Below are 17791 nucleotides of genomic sequence, written 5' to 3'. Positions count from 1 at the left end.
TTTTAATGTTTATTTTTTGAGAGAGAGTGAGCATGAGCAGGGGAGAGGCAGAGAGACAGGGAGACACAGAATCTACAGCAGGCTCCAGGCTCTGAGCTGTCAGTACAGAGCCCGATATGGGGTTTGAACTCGTGAACTGTGAGATCATGACCTGAGCTCAAGTCAGGTGCTTAACTGACTGAACCACCCAGGCGCTCTTTTATTTTTTTAAGAAAAGCATTTTGATGGTTTAACTACTTGGTATTTTCCAAGGTTCATTCAAAATTGTCAATATTTACTTTGGTCAGGGAATGGGGGAAGGGGGAGAGAGAGAAAATATCTTAAGTAGGCTCCATGCATAGCAGGGAGTTGGATGTGGGCTCCATCCCACACCCTGGGATTATGGCCCAAGCCGAAATCAAGAGTCAGATGCTCAACTGATTGAGACACCAGGTGCCTCAGCAAGTATTTTAAAAAATATTTATAAGAGGCTTCTTGCTGGCCTGCACAGCCTGAGGCTACCTACTCATCACTGGTCTGATTTCCCTTGAATAGTCTATCCATTATCTTGGGTCTCCCAAATTCCAAAGCAGTCACCTGTTTCTGGACTCCCAGGTCTCTTGGTTTGGCCTACTTGAGTAGTACGTATTCTCTAACCTGCACTTGCAGCTTTGTACCAGTATTCCCAGTATCTGTGCCTTGTTACCTGATCTGTTGTTGCTCACTGTCCCTGTACAAACATCTAAAACCATTCTTCTTTTTAAGGGGGATGGAGGGAGGACTTTTGAGGCACTCAGTCAAGTTCCCTTCCTCAGTGGTTTTACTAGTTGCCAAATGCTTTCCATCATGACCCTGAGCAAGAATACGATTAAATTTCTTTGGGGAAGAGGCTCAAGACGTCTTCCTTTCTCTCTTGTCCACTGTAAAGCTAGAATGGAAACTATCTGATGGCTACCAGAAATTCATTCAATCACATGAACATCTCATCTAAAAATAAAAGCCAAATACACATTTCTTTGTTTTTTTTGCATATATTTACAATATAAATACTAATTTGTTTTCAAAGTACATATTCTTTATAACAATTTGCAAAAGTTATCTAGCATGGGACAGCAATTTAATGTAAAGCCTCTGTAGTAGGAATTAAGGAAAAATAGAACTGTTTTGGGAATAAGGAGTTCTAGAAGTAATATGAATAGGCATAATGATATGAACTTGCAAAGGGAATGTGAAGCAGCTTAGTCCACGTTGCACTGCCAAAAGAGCATGTTACAGGACTAGTATGTGAGACAGCAACCTGGATGCGGTGCTGTAAAAACTAAACCTGGGAGATATAAAAAGTACACATGCTTGCATAGTGCGTTAATCTTAAAGAAGCTCAACAGTTCATTCTCATTTTCAATAAATTAAATGAATAGTACTTAAAACACATCACACAAAATTAAAGACTTGTGCATATATTTTGGATTTCAACATTAATGTCAAAAATACATAGTATGATTTTACATAGGATTTGTGCTACATTAGAACACTAGAGACAAACATCACTTGAGTATTAAGGAAAACATTAAATATTAAATAACTGAGAAATAAAATGTGTAAACACTAATCTAACTCGGGGGGGGAGGGGTTTGCTATTGCAACACGTCCAATGAAGTGGTTTCAACAGTACAAAATGGATTAGGACATGAGTGTTTCCAGTCTACTTGGAATATGTGGATCTCATTCCAGGAATCCTTTAATAAAAACTGGTCCAGGATAACAGGAGAGGATCCACCCTCCTGGTTGTTAATTGGTACACTCTGTTCTACGCTAATTTTTACTTTCAAACTTGGGTACTGAGCAAATACTTTAAATTGTCACTTTTTATCAACATCTTGGTGAAAACTGAGGGTTTGTTGGCGATTCAGTGTAAGATTTGAGTTCATATGCAGCACCGCTATCAACTTCCATTGACTTTCTAGAGAACAGGAGCCGTACATCTCTGTGGAGGTAGATCTTTCCAGATTTAGAACTCTGGAACCTAAACAAACAAATAAAAGGATGCATTATTTCAGGGAATGAGTCTTTAAAACAAAGCTGAGTAAATTTTGAAAGCAGGAAGAATTAGTCTTGCTATCAATATTAAGAGTAACTGTTCAGCAAGATATTTAGTCTCATGTTGCCAAAGTATATGCTGCTATTTAAGTGCCTCTTTCTTACTATTCCCTAAACATTCCATACTCCCTTTCCTTCCTGCAATGTCAGAAAAAATTTTTTTATTTATGTAATCTCTACACCCCATGTGGGGCTCAAAGTCATGACCCTGAGATCAAGGCTCACATATTCTTCTGACTTAGCCAGCCAGGTGCCCCAGAGATACTTCTTACTTCTGTGAAGCTTGTTTCACATATGATCCTGTTTTTCCATCTCTGACACCCTAACACATGCATCTTCCCTCATCTACAGTGTCAAATTTCAGTTCACATCAACCAATTATACTACATTTGGGTTTTGCAGTGCTAGCTAGCATCTTATAGCCACACAGACTGCCTCATTTCATGTAATTTGCACTCCCCCAATTTTGAGTACATTAAAATGGATTCCACACTTGAGAAATCACCACAGAAAATAATCAACTAGTGAGGACAATTATTACTATTATCAGTAATGGCTAATAAATCCTAATCGTCATTAAAAAGAACAAAATTGGTAGTGAAATGAAAATGGTTATCAATACTGTATATGGAACTGTATCTATCCCCTGCCAATACCTATAACATAATACAGGAGGCTGGAGTCTTTTGTCACATAAACTTATCTGGCAGATAGTCAAACATACCCTTTTGTGTTAATCTCTCTGGTTTAGTCTTTGCATAGCAGACATACTCTTTGGGTTTATGAATTTTACTCCTAAATTAGCTGAAAAATATGGTGGCCAGTTGCATGTGAGCTGAATGTCAGTTTGCTCTTTCAGTCTGAATTTTTTTTAACTTCTCAATCTTAAGGAGATAGCTGAGAGCTTTGAGAAGTATACCATACCATATATATATGTATAGTTTCTTTACGAAAGAGGTTTCTTTATGGCATTTAAAGGATCCAATCACTATGTGGGGATTATATAAAAGCTGGGGTAGTTAATGTTTACTTTGGTGAATGTTGATTACTTATAGTGGTTAAACTTCTGGAGGAATGGTATCAAATGGAAGTTTAGAGAGAGTTGAATCTTATCCTAGCTTGGGCTAATATTATAGTTTGCTATTTCATACCATTTCTCTTTTTAAAAGTCTTTAGAGTCTGTCGTCAGATTTTCATTCTTACAATCTGTATAACAGGCTCACATTAGGGAGTATGGAATTGGGTTTAAAAACATTGCTCCAGTTCAACATGTCCTTAGGATACAGAACACCAGGCAGAAGACCCCTGGATAAGAGTACCAATTAAGCAGTACTTTGTGGGAAGCCATTAGTAGACTTTTTCAAATATGGGATTAAGTGGACAGCTCAGTCTCCATTCACTACAGAGGACCACAAGGCAGATCTCTTGAAAGATAGTTGGCAGTCACCATTAGCAGCAGATTAAAGAGGTCTTCTGCCTGGGCCCTAGATGAGAGGTACCTCCTCCTCTCCTCATGAATAGGATCTTTGGAGTAAGGAGTTAGGCTAAAATGAATTACTGTCACTGATGCGGTTAAGAACTGACTATAAAGAGCATCAGAAAATTACTAAGAACAAAGTTACAGGCAAATGACTATTCAGTGCTCTCCAGGGGCGCCTGGGTGGCTCAGTCAGTTAAGCGTTCAACTTTGGCTCAGGTCATGATCTCACAGTTCAGTTCGTGGGTTGGAGCCAGCTTTGTGCTGACAGCTAGCTCAGAGCCTGGAGCCTGCTTCACATTCTGTATCTCCCTCTCTCTCTGACCCTCCCCTGCTCACGCTGTGTGTGTCTCTCTCTCAGAAAAAAAAAAAAAAAAAAAAATCAGCTCTCTCCTAACCAACAGATTTGCTTGCTCATTGCCTAAGAACTGCATTAGGATTTCAGGACCAAAAACCTTACCCTAGGATACTGGCAACATGGACCTTAAGGGCAAACAGATGGTTTTTCAAAACCTAGAACTGTGACCTGGGTAGTAGAAGTTAGAGGAAAGGTATTTCTGATGGAATTACTAGGCTATAAACTCTATGAGAAAAGAGATTTCCACACTGCTGTTTCCCTAGTGCCCAAAAACATACCCAACACATATTTATTAAATGAATGAACGAGGGTTATAAACTTCCCTTCCCATTAGCTACATGTGGCTACTGAGCACTTGAAATGTGACTAGTTCAAAGTGAGTTGTACTTTTAGTATAAAATCTATACTTGATTTCAAATGTTGAGTACAATAAAAGAACATAAAATAATTCATTCATAATTTTTATGTTGATTATATATTCAAATTATAACATTTGGCTATGTTGGGTTAAAGGAAATATATTAATCTTTTCTGTTTCTTTTTTTTCTTAATTTTTTTTTTTTCAGAGAGAGTGTGAGTGGGGAAAGGGAGGAAGAGAGGGAGAGAGAGACAGAATGTTAAGTGACTCATGGAGCCTGACGTAGGGCTTGATCCCATGACTTTGGGATGATGACCTGAACTGAAATCAACAGTTGGATGCTCAACTGACTGAGCCACCCAGGCATCCCAATCTTTCCTGTTTCTTACCACTTTTTAATTTTTATTATTTTTAAATTTTTAAATATTTATTTTTGAGAGAGAGCACAAGCAGGAGAGGCAGAGAGATAAGGAGACCCACAATCCAAAGCAGGCTCCAAGCTGTCAGCACAGAGCCCAATTTGAGACTTGAACTCATAAAGTGAGATCATGACCTAAGCCAAAGTCAGACGTTTAACCAATGGAGCCACCCAGGCACCCCTCGTATCGCTTTCTTAAATGTGGCTACTAGGAAATACTGAACTACATATATGGTTCATATTACAATTTTTTTAAAGATTTTATTTTTAAGTAATATCTACACCCAACATGGGGCTCAAACTAACAACCCTGAGGTAAAGAGTCCCCTCTAATGACTGACCCAGCCAGGTGCCCCCGTATTATAATTCCACTGAACAGCATTGGTTTAGAAAATGTGTTTCACGGTCAGATTATGTCAGCATTTGTTTAGATATGAAATGTTTTACATAGCTATAAATGAAAATTTGAAAACTCCCCTAATTTAGTAAGTAACAATGAATGAAGGAAGATATGCTATGTGTTTTCTGCATTTTGGCATATGAGGTTTCCAAATTAAGCAAATTCCAAGGGCCCACTGGTCTACTTAGAGTGATAGGTGTTAAAATGAAAAAATTTGGAGTTGTTCTTCTGAAGTAACATTTTCATATTTATTTGAAACATTACCTCAGATGTATGAGGTAGCGCAATAACCGTTCTTCTGTATGTCTGATGTTCTCTTTATTAACACTTCTCCTCATTTCTTGTTTAACAGGTACAGAAAAAGTTCTTTGTCGTAGGAATGTCTGATGATTAGCTGGCATATTTCGTAAGTCATATATCACAACAAACATCTTCACCACTGTCTTATTAGGATTAAATAAGGTCTGAAGAAAAAACATAAAAATTATTCTTTAAAAAGTTATTTATTGAGCTGATGCAAAATGATTGTGCCAATAATAAAACAGACTTTTTAATAAGAAGTTAATCCCAGTGGTTATAATTTAGTTTGGAGAACTAAAGTTAAACTTTTTAGAAGTTTATGAAATGATATTCAGTATTTTAAAAAATGGTGCAATTTATTTTCTATAACAAATCAAAATCTTTAGTCACAAACTTCATAGTAGACAATACATAACTTTTACTCTTTGTTCAGATTTTAAGAAAAGCTTCCACTATAGTAAGTAAATTACACTCTTACTGGATTAAAACATTCCAGTTCACTTATTTCAAACATTAGCTTTATTAAAGTGTATCAATCCCAAAGTACTCAAAATAGAATGTCAATTTTTATCACCTTTTAATCATGAGTAAATATAAATCTTTTTAAATAAAAAAAGCTAGTACGTAAAACTAGATTTTTGGTATATTAGGTATGCATAGTTATTATAAAGTTAAAAATATGTTCTCAAAAAAGTGACTTTTTCTTATTTGGAAAGTTTTCCAAATTTAGAAAATAAAGTTTATTATTATTAGTTACCAAATAGACTAAATAATACTTCATGTTCTCACAGTTGGATTCATTTCAAAAACTGTAGTTTAAATCATCAGTATCATAATACACCAAAATATGTATACTTAGTTAAGACTGAACTAAATTCAATTGATACTTCGCTATTAATAACCAGAGGAATTTTTTTTTTTAAGTACTAATTTTTAAATGAGATCCCAAGCTGCTGATCTGACTTTAACCAAATTACCAACACATCAATAGGTAACTTGGTGCCCATGCTTTCAGAAGCTCATCCGTGGCACTGGACATCACCCACTGAATCAAAATGAGAAATATATCAATATTATGATCCAACTTTTGAAATCTAGTGAGTCTTAAGATTAAGGCTAATACATTCAATAACCACAACAAGTAGCAAGCTAAAAGTTCAAACCATGTTTATATATAATTAAACTATATAAAGAATGAAAGACACACCTAAATTTCAGATTTAAAATTAATCATTAATGTTGGCAGTCCTCAAAGAGGTGTGAACATGCTGCCTTGGGATTTATGCCTCATTATTATGACAACCAATAGCTAGCTTTCCAGTGACCCATGCTTTCACATGAGCTACACAGCCGGAGGCAAGAGAACAAGATTATCACTCTTTAGTTCAAGAAATCCATTTAACATAAAAGTCTTACTTTAATATGCAGTGATTCTTCCTCAGTAAAATTATATATATGTATATACTGTAATATGTGCACACATATGTATCACATAATACCATGTTTCAACCCTGCGTGATATGAGATAAACAAACGTATAGAAGATTCCTTGCTGTATTTGAACAATGGCGATGAGTAAAAGTGGTCTCATGAAGCACTGATCACATTGAGGACAAAAGGTATAAAAAAGACTTGTTGAATTAGACCAGATCCTGAGTGTAAGGGACTTAGCTAGACTTATTATTATTATTATTTTTTTTAATATTTTTTATTTATTTATGTCTAGGAGAGAGAGAGACAGCGTGAGCAGGGGAGGGTCAGAGAGAGGGAGACACAGACTCTCAAACAGGCTCCAGGCTCTGAGCTGGCAGTCAGCACAGAGCCCAATGCGGGGCTCGAACCCACGAACCGCGAGATCATGACCTAAGCGAAAGTCGGACGCTTTACCGACTAAGCCACCCAGGCGCCCCTTATTATTATTTTTTAAATCTCAGCTTTATTGAGGTATAACTGACAAATATCAGTTAGATTCTTTTCAGTCTGTAAGATAAATCTCAGCTTTATTGAGGTATAACTGACAAATATCAGTTAGATTCTTTTCAGTCTGTAAGAGCCAGCTTTGTAATATACTTTTGGGCCTGTAATATTATCCTGGGATTGACTTGGAGATGAACCCAAATTGCAAACTGGCCTTGATACCAAATTACTCTTCTAAAAACTCAAGACCAATGACGATGAAGGTTTGCTTTGGGCTAGAGGGACTCTCCTGGGCCCAAGCTAGATCAACACCTACGCCAAAAGTAAAGATGCTTTCTCTGCCCTCACATCTGTCAGATTACATTTCTACTTGGTGTAACCATTTTAGTAGATTATTTTAGACATTATTACACCAGAAATAATATAATTTTGTTTCCCAAGTTTTCCTGGCAAAGCAATACTAGTATTTGAGGTCTCCTTTTAAATAGGTCAAGCTCAGTCTGACAAACTATATTAAATAGTAATGTTAAGTTCTAATTACATTGAAAACAGTTCTATTTAAGTTATGTAAACTGTCATATACTATTTTTCTAAAGCATTCACCTTGATTAGATTATTAATGTTTTCCTTTTATGGAGGTCCCCACGTGGCCATTCCTGGGGCAGCGCAGGGAAACTCCAAAGAAAGCTGCAGCCCCACTGTTACTTACCAAAGTTGTTGCAGCAGCAGTAGCAGGAGAAAGGGCTAAGTTCTATATGTATGTTAGAGAATGATTATTGCAATTGTAGACTATAAAACACATACCACTTGTATTGTTCCTGAAGGAGGTACTCGATAACCCCTTTTACCAAGGGACTCTAAAGTAATCACACCCTTGAAATAAAAGAAGACAAATTGAGTACAAACTGATACATATGTATATGAAAGACTAAAATAAGTATAATAAATCATGTAATTACTAAAATTTTAGAATTCTATTTGTATGCAAAAACATTCCCAACAATAGATACATTCTGAGTATTAAACAGTGAGGGTCCCATCCAAAAGGAAACAATTTACTCTTCTTCCTGGAGATGTTGAAATAAATAACATCAGACTGCTTGAAATTTCTATTAAGACATACAATATAGAAGTTCCTTAAAAAGGAAATACAGTGAGAAGGTAGGATTATTTCCTTGTATCATGTGGAAGGAGAGAAATGAAGAAGCAACCTATTTATTGTTATTTGTACATATAAAAATTCAAGAAAGCAGAAGGGTCTAAGTCTTAGCCAACAATGAAGTTAATTCTTCAGTCAGTGAGTTAAATTACATACATGGATTTTGGACTAGAGATAGACCAGCATCACCGGCATCACTGTAAACTTGTTAGAAATGCACAATTTATAGCTTCTCCCTAGACCTACCAAATTAAAGCTGTATTTTAAGATCCCCCAGATGATATCATACGTACATTAAAGTTTAAGAAGTATTATACTCCTTATAATACAAAAAGTAGTTTCCTGAGAAAGATGTTCTAATCACTACAGAAACCAAAACAATAAGAAACAAGTATAAATTAAAACAAGGAATGCTAGAATTGAAGATATGCAAGATTGTAGAGTACTAAGATGACCAAATGACCACAGCTGGTAATTGTGATATTTAATTCTTAGACAGCTTTAAGAAAGGGGGTGTGGGGGGCTGATTCATTGGTTTTAACCAGGAAAATAATTTCGAGTAGTTAAGTCGAATGACTGCATGCTCTGCATTTCATATCCCATCATTTTACATCGTGCATGCCCAAACATGTCAATTTAGGTAAAAGTAAATATAAAACAGGACTGTCCCATCAGACATCTGTGCTGGATTTTTAAGACAGACCAGGGTTGGTGGGTAAAAAATAAAAGTGCACAAGTGAAAGAGAGGGTCAGACTCTGCTATGTGAATTAAGTGCCATGCTCAGGCTGTTAAATCAACACATTAATATTAGGAAATTTTGTGGAAATGGGCACTGAAAGGACATATATTGTTCTTGTCTAATCTGATTTACCACATGGTCACTTAAGCATAAAAACAGGGGCGCCTGGGTAGCTTAGTCGGTTAAGCGTCCGACTTTCGCTCAGAGCCTGGAGCCTGTTTCAGTCTGTGACTCCCTCTCTCTCTCTGACCCTCTCCTGCTCACGCTGTCTCTCTCTCTCTTTCTCCTAGAAATAAATAAAACATTTAAAAAAAACTAAAGCATAAAAACAGCATATAAACAAACTGTATCCCTAACCAAAACAGCATGAAGCTTTAACAACTCCTTATAATCTGCTTTATGTGAAAAACCTGTGGCATATAATGCCCCTCTTCTTCCTAGTTCCAGAAAAAAAGTAAAATATATCCAAATAATAGCTACCTTTCGTCATCATTCGTCACATTGCTATAGGCAATACATTACTGTTCTTTCTTTGCCGCCTTCCCCTAAATACATGTAAGAAAACTGGTAGGGCAAAAACTACTACCAAGCCTCTACTTATTTCCTTTAATACATATAGTTCTAGTAGTTTTCAGAACATGGTAACAGTAATTAATTTATACAGAGTATATGTATTTTTAAAACCCTATAGTTTAAGCCGACACTTTACAACTATCTCTAAGTGATGTCAGATCAATAAGGGCACTAGCAAATTAGGCATTTTAGACAGAAATTAGGAAATTATTTGGAATTTTATTAATATTACTAAATTATTTATTTTAATTTTAAATAACTTATTTAATAATTATTTTTAATACTTAAATTGAGTTTGTTGGTCAGCATATTCATGTTTCTACCTATAAAAGTTATTACACTTACTGTTTTTAGTTTTTTAAGGTTTATTTATTTATTTTGAGGCAGAGAGAAAGTGCAAGCAGTGGAGGGGTCAGAGAGAGAGAATACCAAGCAGGTTTTCTATGTCAGTGAGGAGCCCAATGAGGGGTTCAATCGCACAGCTGTGAGATCATGACTTGGGCTGAAGTTGGACGCTTAACCACCTGAGTCACCCAGGTGCCTCAAAACTTATTTTATTTAATCTAAAAAAGAAAAATACACTTTCATCTAGCATTTAAAGATGGAAATAGAATTGGGTTAAAATCTTACACAAAAACTCCTCAAATTACTCCTCTGCTATAGAGAATATGCAAGGCGTAAACTGGAAGTTTATCTTAATTTGGTGCCTTACAAATAGAGAAAGATAACATGGTCCTGTTAATCAGATAATAATTGAAGTTGCACTATGAATTTACCACCAGCATACCTTCTTTAGACCATTCTACCTGATTCCACTATTCAGTAGTTTCTAAACAGTGAAATGCTGTTATGTAACAGTTGGAGAACATTTTTACCACTGATACCAAATTGGAGAGAGATACTATATAGCTTTTTCAGTTAATCTTTAAATAATTATTTCATGAAAAGTCCTGTACCAGTTCTATATCACAAAGACAGAATTTTCTCTACATAATTTTACCTTTGTGAGTTGTTTGTATTATTTGTGATGCGAAGTCCCAAGGTAATAAGTAGGAATTTGGTATCTCAGCTCTGCTGGTCTGTGATATATATTATCTTATCGAAACGTGATCAGTCCTTTAAAAACACACTAAACTACCGAAATGTAAATAAGATTCCCTGAAGAAACATGATTAATTTTATTAATTTATAGTAGGAAAGATTTGTGGTCAAAGATTTGGACTGGGTCATTTGCAAAAGGGACCCATTCCTAATGAATAAACTAACTTAGAAAAAATTCAATTACATAAAGGAAAGCTTACCAAAGAATATTATCAAAGAAAAGTAACTCAGGGATTCTTTAATGTTCATTTGTTTATTTATTTATTTATTTTTGAGAGAGAGAGAGAGGGAAGGGGAGGGGCACAGAGAGGGAGACGTAGCATCTGAAGCAGGCTCTGGGTTATTAGCCCAATGCTGGGCTCTAACTCACAAACCGTGAGATCTATAACCTGAGCTGAAGTTGGACACTTAAACAAGTAAGTTAGGGATTCTTAAAGGACATACTAACAACTCAGTAACCTGATTTCATACTGTTTCTGATATCTATTCAAAAGTTATAATCATTTGTGTGTACTTTCTGGAGACAGGGTGACGAAACTCTTCATCACTTGATCCTATCTTTTTAGATGCCAACCAAAGTTAAAGATTAATGCTATTCTGCTTTTAAAAAGGATTGTTCAAATTCTCTCTTGCTTATGAATTTCACTCAAAAATATTTATTTGAGCTGATTTCAGCCATTCACTCTTATCTTGTTTCTAAGCCACCGTATTGGTCATTGGGGACTTTATACATTAATGGTAGATTACAATATTGTAGACCTTATCTTTCCATTCTCTAATTAGTAAGTGCCAATAGAATATGTGAAATTGATGAGACTTGTTCATGTCCTGGTAAAACAAAATGGTCATCTTTACAGCTCTATTCTAACATGGTTAATATTCCATCACGATGTCTTTATTCTGATACTGAACTCTCAATTGTACATTTCATGTTATTAACTATCCCAAACTGTTATTTTTTTCAAAATTATACTGGAATTGTGGATACATCTTTCCGTGGTAAATGAATTAAAAGGAGGCTTATAGATAACTCCTTATTGTAAAGGAGTGGGTCTCTGTTTTTGATAATAGTTAATGTTATGCCTCTTTATGGGTGATGATCCACAAGTTTATTACTGGTAAAAGAAAACTGAATAAATGAACAGACAATCACTATGTTTTTTTTTTTTTTAAATATTTTAATTTATTTCTAGGAGAGAGAGAGAGAGAGAGACAGCGTGAACAGGGGAGGGTCAGAGAGAGAGGGAGTCACAGACTGAAACAGGCTCCAGGCTCTGAGCTGGCAGTCAGCACATAGCCCGACGCGGGGCTCGAACCCACGAACCGCGAGATCATGACCTAAGCGAAAGTCGGACGCTTAACCGACTAAGCCACCCAGGCGCCCCAATCACTATGTTTTTTCATTTGAAGTATGAAACACTGATCAGGCTCTTGTCTAAAATTTTCACACTTAAAATGAAGTCTAAAACAACTTCCCTTGAGCAAACCAGGCCAGCAATGAGTAGGCTATACTTAGGTCCCTAAAAATGTATAATTTCATTTCCTTTGTTTTCAATTACACAGAACTCCCTTTTCACAACCTTTAGGTCTTGAAAATCAAGAAAGTTTTGGAGAGAGGTATTGAGGAAGCAGTTGGGCCACGTGTTAAGCTAGGAAATTCGAATATCAAGGCCAGAGCTGTATATTTCTTTAACTATAGCAATTTGTATTTCTCAAAGACCTGACATGAAAACACAGATCTGACCACTTACTTGATACCATTACTGTCAACTTTATATAGACTAGCATTATTTGCCACTTCTGTTTGTCTTTTGTGAAAGGGCTGATACCAAACATGCATCAAAACCCAGTATCATTTTTACAGTTAAAGGCTTATTTTATCCTCCAGGGATCAGAATAAGAAAATGGGAAAGATGTAATCATAGGATCATACTGTGCTCTTACTTAGCTACCTTAGTCTCCACTAGAATGTTAGTGTGGAAAACAGAAATAGCTAGTATTCTAGAATTAGGAAAAAATGGTCTCAAAACAAACAGGATAAAGAGAGTGAAAGGGTCTCACAGAAGACTTAATTCACCATATCTTTACCTAATCTTCCTGAAATGAGTATCACATGTGAAGGCATCATTTATGGGACCAGCATGTACAATAAGTACCTGAAAATTTGTGTGAACTCAGCAAAATATGAAATCATAGTGTCACTAATCAAAGTTTTATCATGTTTTTAAGTCACACAGAAACAAGTAAGTTTTCAGCAGAATCTGAAACGCAAAAGAGGATATGTGTTCTCAGAGCTAGCTCAGAAAGAAGTTGTGAGATAACATGTTGGTACTTTAGTTTCTATTCAGCCTTCAATTTTCTCCTAGGAAGTGCTTTATGTTTAAGTATTGCCACAATGCTATATTAAATTTCTTTAAAGACATTTGCCATTTAATTGGTTATTTTAGCAAAGACATTTTTTTTAAATACTTGCCATATAAGGAGAGGGAGCATTATCATCTGAAACACTGTAGAATGACACTTCAACTGGAAGAGTCAAATGTGTGGGGCAGAAAATACCGCTTGCCCCTACCTCGGCAGTAAAACCATCAACAATGCCAAGAGGATCTAAACGATAGTTCAAGACAGACTCCTGAAAGACAAAATAAATTTTAAACAAATTTTAAAAGTTAACACATTCATTTCTTTTTTCATTGAAATTAATACATTACTAAGATTTCTGACACCAGAAAATGGTTGCTACTCAAACAGAATCCAACAATACATTTTAAAAAATCATTCACCACAATTAAGTGGGATTTATTCCAGGAATGCAAGGATGGTTCAGTATTTGCAAATCAATCAACATTATAGTCACTTCAATAAAAGATAAAAATCATATGATCATTTCAATAGATGCAGAAAGAGCATTTGATAACATACAATATCTATTCATGATAAAAAGCTCTCAACAAAGGAGGTAGAGGGAATACATCTTGGCATAATAAAGGCCTTAAATAAAAACCCACAGCTAAAATCATACTCAATGGGGAAAAACTAAGAGCCTTTCCTCTAATGTCAAGAAAAAGACAACGATATCCACTCTGACGTCCTAGGGAGAGCAATCAGACAACAAAAAGAAAAAAAAGGAATCTAGATTGGTAAGGAAGAAGTAAAATTATCACTCTTTGCAGATGACATGATACTATATTTAGAAAACCCTACAGACTCCACCAAAAAACCTATTAGAATTGATAAATGAATTCAGTAAAGTCTCAGAATACAAAATCAGTGTGCATAAATCTGTTGCCTTTCTGTATACTAATAATGATGCAGGAGAAAGAGAAATAAAGAAAACAATCCCACTTAAAATTGTACCAGATATCTAGGAATAAATCTAACTAACCAAAGAGGTAAAAAGAACTGTACTATGAAAACTATAAAACACTGATGAAAGAAATGGAAAAGGAAACACAAAAAATGGAAAGATATTATCATTATATTCTCATGGACTGGAAGAATATTGTTAAAATTTCAGTATTACCCAAAGACATCTGTATATTAAATGCAATCCTTGTCAAAATACCAACAGCATTGAGAAAAAAAATACTAAAATTTATATGGAACCCCAGAAGATGCCAAAAACCAAAGCAATTTTTTAAAGTTTATTTATTTTAAGAAAGCATGTGAGCAGGGGAGGGGCAGCAAGGAGCAAAGACAGAGAATCCCAAGCAGGCTCCACACCGTTAGTGTGGAGCTTGATATTGGCTCAAACCCATGAACTGTGAGATCATAACCTGAGTGAAAATCAAAAGTTGGACGCTTAACTGACTGAGCCACCCAGGTGCCCCAACTAAAGCAATTTTGAAAAAGAAAAGCAAAGCTGGAGACATCATAATTCCAGACTTCACGTTATATTACAAAGCTGTAGTAATCAAAATACTATGGTACTGGCACAAAAATAAACACAATAGATCAATGGAACATAATAGAAAACCCAGAAATGAATCTATAACTGTGTGGTCAATTAATCTTTGAAAACGCAGGAAAGAAAATCCAGTGGGAAAAAGACAGTTTCTTCAACAAATGGTGTTGAGAAAACCAGACAGCTACATGTGAAAGAATGAAAGTGATCCACTTTCTTATACTATACACAAAAATAAATTCAAAATAGATTAAAGACCTACATGTGAGACACCTAAAACCATAAAAATCCTGCAAGAGAACATAGTCAGTAATGTCTCTGACATCGGCCACAGCAACATCTTTCTAGATATGTCTCCTGAGACAAGGGAAATAAAATAATAATAAACTGTTAGGACTATATTAACATAAAAAGCTCCCAAACAGTGAAGAAAACAATCAACAAAACTAAAAAGCAACTTACTGAATGAGAGAAGATATTTGCAAATGACATATGTGATAAAGGGTTAGTATCCAAAATATATAAAGAGCTTACACAATTCAACACCCAGAAACAAATAATCCAATTAAAATATGGTCAGAAGACATGAAAAAGCATTTTTCCAGAGAAGATACACACATAGCCAATGGACAAATGAAAAGATCCTCAATATCCTCATCATTAGGGAAATGAAAATCAAAACTACACTGAGATATTGCCTCACATCTATCAGAATGGCAAAAATAAAAAACATAACAAGTGTGGCAAAAATGTAGAGAAAAAGGAACCCTCTTGCACTGTTGGTGAGAATGCAAACTGGGGTAGGCACTGTGGTGAACAGTATGGAGGTTCCTGGGGTGTCTGGGTGGCTCAGTTGGTTAAGCGTCCAACTTCCCTTCAGTTCACGATCTCAGTTTGTGTTTTGAGTCCCACATTGGGCTCTGTACTGACAGTTCACAGCCTGGAGCCTGCTTCAGATTCTGTGTCTCCCTCTTGCTTTGCCCCTCCTCTGCTGCTTGTGCTGTGACTCTCTTGGTCTCTCAAAAAATAAATGTTAAAAAACAAATTAAAGAAGAAAAAACAGTATGGAGTTTCCTCAAAAAGTTAAAAACTAGAGCTACCCTACAAGCCAGTAATTGCACTACTAGGTATTTACACAAAAAATTCAAAAACACTAATTCAAAGGGATACATACACCCCTGTGTTTACAACAGCATTATTTATAATGGCCAAATTATGGAAGCAGCCTATAACAGATAAATGTAAGATGTGGTGTGTGTGTATGTGTGTGATACACACACACAGTTATACTTCTAAATATATATAATGCTATACACACGTGAGTGTGCATGCGTTCATTGGAGTATTATTCAACCATAAAAAAAGAATGAAGTCTTGGCATTTGCAGAAACATAGATGGAGCAAGAGAGTATAATGCTAAGCGAAATAAATCAATCACAGACAATTAGCATATGATTTCACTCATGTGGAATTTAAGAAACAGAGCAAACGAGCAAAGGAAAAAGAGACAGTTAAGCCAAGAAACAGACTCTCAGCTATAGAGAACAAACTGATGGTTACCAGAGGGGAGGTAGGTGGGGGATGGGTGAAGTAAGTAATGGGGATGAAAGAGTGCACTTGTCATTGAAGAGCATAGGGTGATGTACAGAATTTTTGAATCACTATATTATACACCTGAAATTAATATAACACTGTATGTTAACTACGCTGGAATTAAAATCAAATTAAATATAAAATAAACAAAAAATAAATAAAATAAATGACAGGTCAAACCACAACAAAATGGTTGCTACCATTTCCATGTCCTCATTCAGATGTTCATCTGAATTGAAATCAACTTTTCCCTCTCAGTCTTCTACAATCCTATGAAATTTGGCCTCCTCTCATGACTCCAACCCACACTGAACTATCCTTAAACTTCACCATTGGTTAAACCTAATTATTTAATGTCATTCTACTCTCTGTAAATAAAACTATGTACTAACAGAGAAGGTATAATAGAAATTTTCTTCCCCTTCATAGAACTTATTCAAGGTGCCAGTGACAAAGAAGCACTTAAAATCTTGTTAACACTCTCAAGCTCACTTGATGACATAATTACCTGTAACAATTTAGGGCTAACTTGCTAGGTATAGCAAATATTTTAGGGGTACCTGGCTGGCTCAGTTGGTAGAGCATGTGACTCTTGATCTCATAGTTGTAATTTCAAGCTCCATATTTTGTTTACAGTTACTTTAAAAAAATCTTAAAAATATAGAAAGATTTAATATTCTTAAGATAACACTTTTCCACATATTGATCTATTACCAATGCAATCCAAACATTGTAGAAATATAAGCTAACTCTAAAATTTGCATGATGAAGGGGAAAGGAATTACAGTAGTTAAAGCATTTTAAAGAAACAATAGGGACCTGGATGGCTCAGTATGTTAAGCATCTGACTTCAGCTCAGGTCACGATCTCAATCTCACAGTCTGTGTGTTTGAGCCCCAGGTCAGGCTCCATATTAGACAGCTCAGAGCCTGAAACTTGCTTTGGGTTCTGTGTCTCCCTCTCTCTCTGTCCCTCCCCCACTTGCACTCTCTCTCCCCCCTCTCAAAAATAAACAGTAAAAAATTAAAAAAAAAAAAAACAGTATCACATTAGAGAACTCACATTAGTTCATACCAAGACTAGAATAATTGGATGTTCATGTTCATAGAAATGAAACCTGACTATAAACTATGATCATATATAAATATTAACTCAAAATGGACCACAAAACTAAATGTAAGAACTAAAACAATAAAACCTGTAGGAAAAAAGTTTTGTGACCTTGGGGTTAGGCAAATAGTTCTCAAGCAGGGTACATGTGTCAGTGTTCAGAGACTTTTTTTTTTTTTTTACGGTTATAACTGTGGAGTAAGGGGCAGAAGATGGTACTGAACTCTAATGGATAGAGACCAAAGATTGTACTTTGGTACACACACATTAAACAGATCCCATAACACACCCTAAAACACATGAAACA

At 35.6% G+C, this 17791-nt stretch overlaps 1 protein-coding gene across 3 annotated transcripts in view; it reads right to left on the bottom strand.

Moving 5' to 3' along the window:
- Positions 1-1046: 1046 nt before the first annotated feature.
- Positions 1047-17791, bottom strand: part of FAM214A (family with sequence similarity 214 member A) — a 96599-nt gene continuing 79854 nt past the window's right edge. For 2 of the 3 annotated variants that reach the window (XM_039237117.1, XM_039237118.1), the window contains exons 10-13: positions 13351-13509; positions 8109-8177; positions 5352-5551; positions 1047-2002 (exon numbers count right to left, since the gene is read on the bottom strand). In XM_039237117.1, coding sequence (XP_039093048.1) covers positions 1849-2002; positions 5352-5551; positions 8109-8177; positions 13351-13509 — 582 coding nt within the window. In that variant the 3' untranslated portion in view covers positions 1047-1848. Of the gene's footprint in view, positions 2003-5351; positions 5552-8013; positions 8178-13350; positions 13510-17791 lie in introns of those variants that run through there. The other variant, XR_005529277.1, reaches the window with a different exon arrangement.

Source organism: Hyaena hyaena, unplaced genomic scaffold (genome assembly GCF_003009895.1).
Source record: "Hyaena hyaena isolate Hyena2069 unplaced genomic scaffold, ASM300989v1 scaffold_120, whole genome shotgun sequence".
Lineage (NCBI taxonomy): Eukaryota > Metazoa > Chordata > Mammalia > Carnivora > Hyaenidae > Hyaena > Hyaena hyaena.
This window is presented reverse-complemented; position numbering and strand designations above follow the sequence as displayed.